Source organism: Nicotiana attenuata, unplaced genomic scaffold, assembly GCF_001879085.1.
Source record: "Nicotiana attenuata strain UT unplaced genomic scaffold, NIATTr2, whole genome shotgun sequence".
Lineage (NCBI taxonomy): Eukaryota > Viridiplantae > Streptophyta > Magnoliopsida > Solanales > Solanaceae > Nicotiana > Nicotiana attenuata.
The window spans coordinates 4,954-6,547 of NW_017683960.1; the positions used below are offsets into that span (position 1 = coordinate 4,954).

The 1,594-nt window shown below is 37.8% G+C and overlaps 1 protein-coding gene across 1 annotated transcript; it reads left to right on the top strand.

Annotated features, from left to right (window-relative positions):
- Positions 1 to 125: 125 nt before the first annotated feature.
- Positions 126 to 616, top strand: LOC109222081 (cytokinesis protein sepH-like; the record flags this gene model as incomplete). Its single annotated transcript, XM_019386485.1, has 1 exon — positions 126 to 616. A coding segment is annotated over one exon (491 nt), but the record flags the coding sequence as incomplete, so codon positions are not given.
- Positions 617 to 1,594: the final 978 nt, after the last annotated feature.

The window sequence follows — 1,594 nt, forward strand, 5'->3', positions numbered from 1 at the left end:
TGTGCGCTGAAGTTGGCTGATTTGGTGTCTTTGAGAACGGTAGAAAACGAAAACACATACCTACTCGGGATAGAGGCTCCAAGAAGTATGTCATCATAGAGGGACTCTGCTTTATGCTTCCCCAGAATCTGTAGCTCATGGGATTCATGGTAAAGCCGTTGATATTTGGGCACTTGGTTGCATTGTTGTAGAGATGATCACAGGGAGACGGTTATGGTTGTGCCATAAAAATAGTGACGATTTGGACTTCAAGATTACACATGAAGAACCTGTGATTCCGAGTAACGTTTCTAATATATGCAAGGACTTCCTGGTCAAGTGTTTTGAAAAAGATCATAATTGGAGATGGACTGCAGATATGCTGCTTAATCATCCATTCATTAAGAATGCTATGTCCGGTAAATATCATCCAGAAGATCATGAGCTGATCAGTAATAAAGTTATCATTAACCCTTTTAGCCATTGCGAAAGCTGGGTTTCTAAGCGGCATTTGTTTTCAACGTGCTTTCATTTGCCTTCAAGTGATAACTTGAGATCAAGGTATGCTATTTTTCGAGCAGAGAATGCACAATGTCGAATTTCAGAAGCTCCTAATTACTCTCGTCCTCTGTGTTAGAAGAAGACCAGCTTGAAGTTGGAATAATCTCAAATCCATTATGTAGGGAGCTAATATGCAACAGTGTAATTTCTCTTTCATGTAGAAGAAGGTAGGACACTGAGCATATGGTAGTTGGCTTTTCTATTTTGGCATAAAAATTTGTAAATGTAGTTTTGTTGTTGATCTCATTAAAGCATATAATGAGAATTATTTTGACGCAGCATGTAATCCTGTGTTATTTGATCCATCTGTATAATTCATAAACTTCTTCTAAATTTTTTTATTAGTACAAATAATATTAATATGTAAAGATAGTGCCAAAACTGATAGCATGTGATGACTCAAAAGGTCATCACTTGTTTTTAAAATGAATTCTGCATTTCGTGGCCTTAGATACCTCTTTTAGCATCACCTCGATTTGCGTGTGCAGTCCGGGCGCGTAGCCGGAAAGCCTATATGTGAAAATCTGTGAAAAATTATAAATTTTGACTATAAAATGAATTAATTTTACTTCGGTCAACGTTTTGGTTAAACGGATCCGAACCCGTAACTTGACGGTCCCGGAGGGTCCGTAGGAAAACATGGGACTTGGGCGTATGCCTGAAATCGAATTCCGAGGTCCCAAGCCTGAGAAATAAATTTTTGAAAGAAATTGTTTTCTGAAAAATATAAAGGTTTTTGAAAGTGAAATGTTATGTGAAACCTGAGGTATCGGGCCCGTATTCTGGTTTCGTAGCCCGGTACAGGTTCAATATGATTTATATGTGTTGTCGGTAAAGTTTGGTAAGAAACGGAATCCATTTGACGTGATTCGGACCTTAAATGCAAAATTTGATGTTTAAGAAGTTTTGAGAAATTTCATTGATCTTGAGGTTTAATTCGATGTTCATGATGTTATTTTGGTGATTTGATTGCACGAATAAGTCTGTAGGATATTTTTGAGGTTGTGTGTATATTTGGTTTGGAGCCCCGAGGGCTCGGGTGAGTTTTGGATAG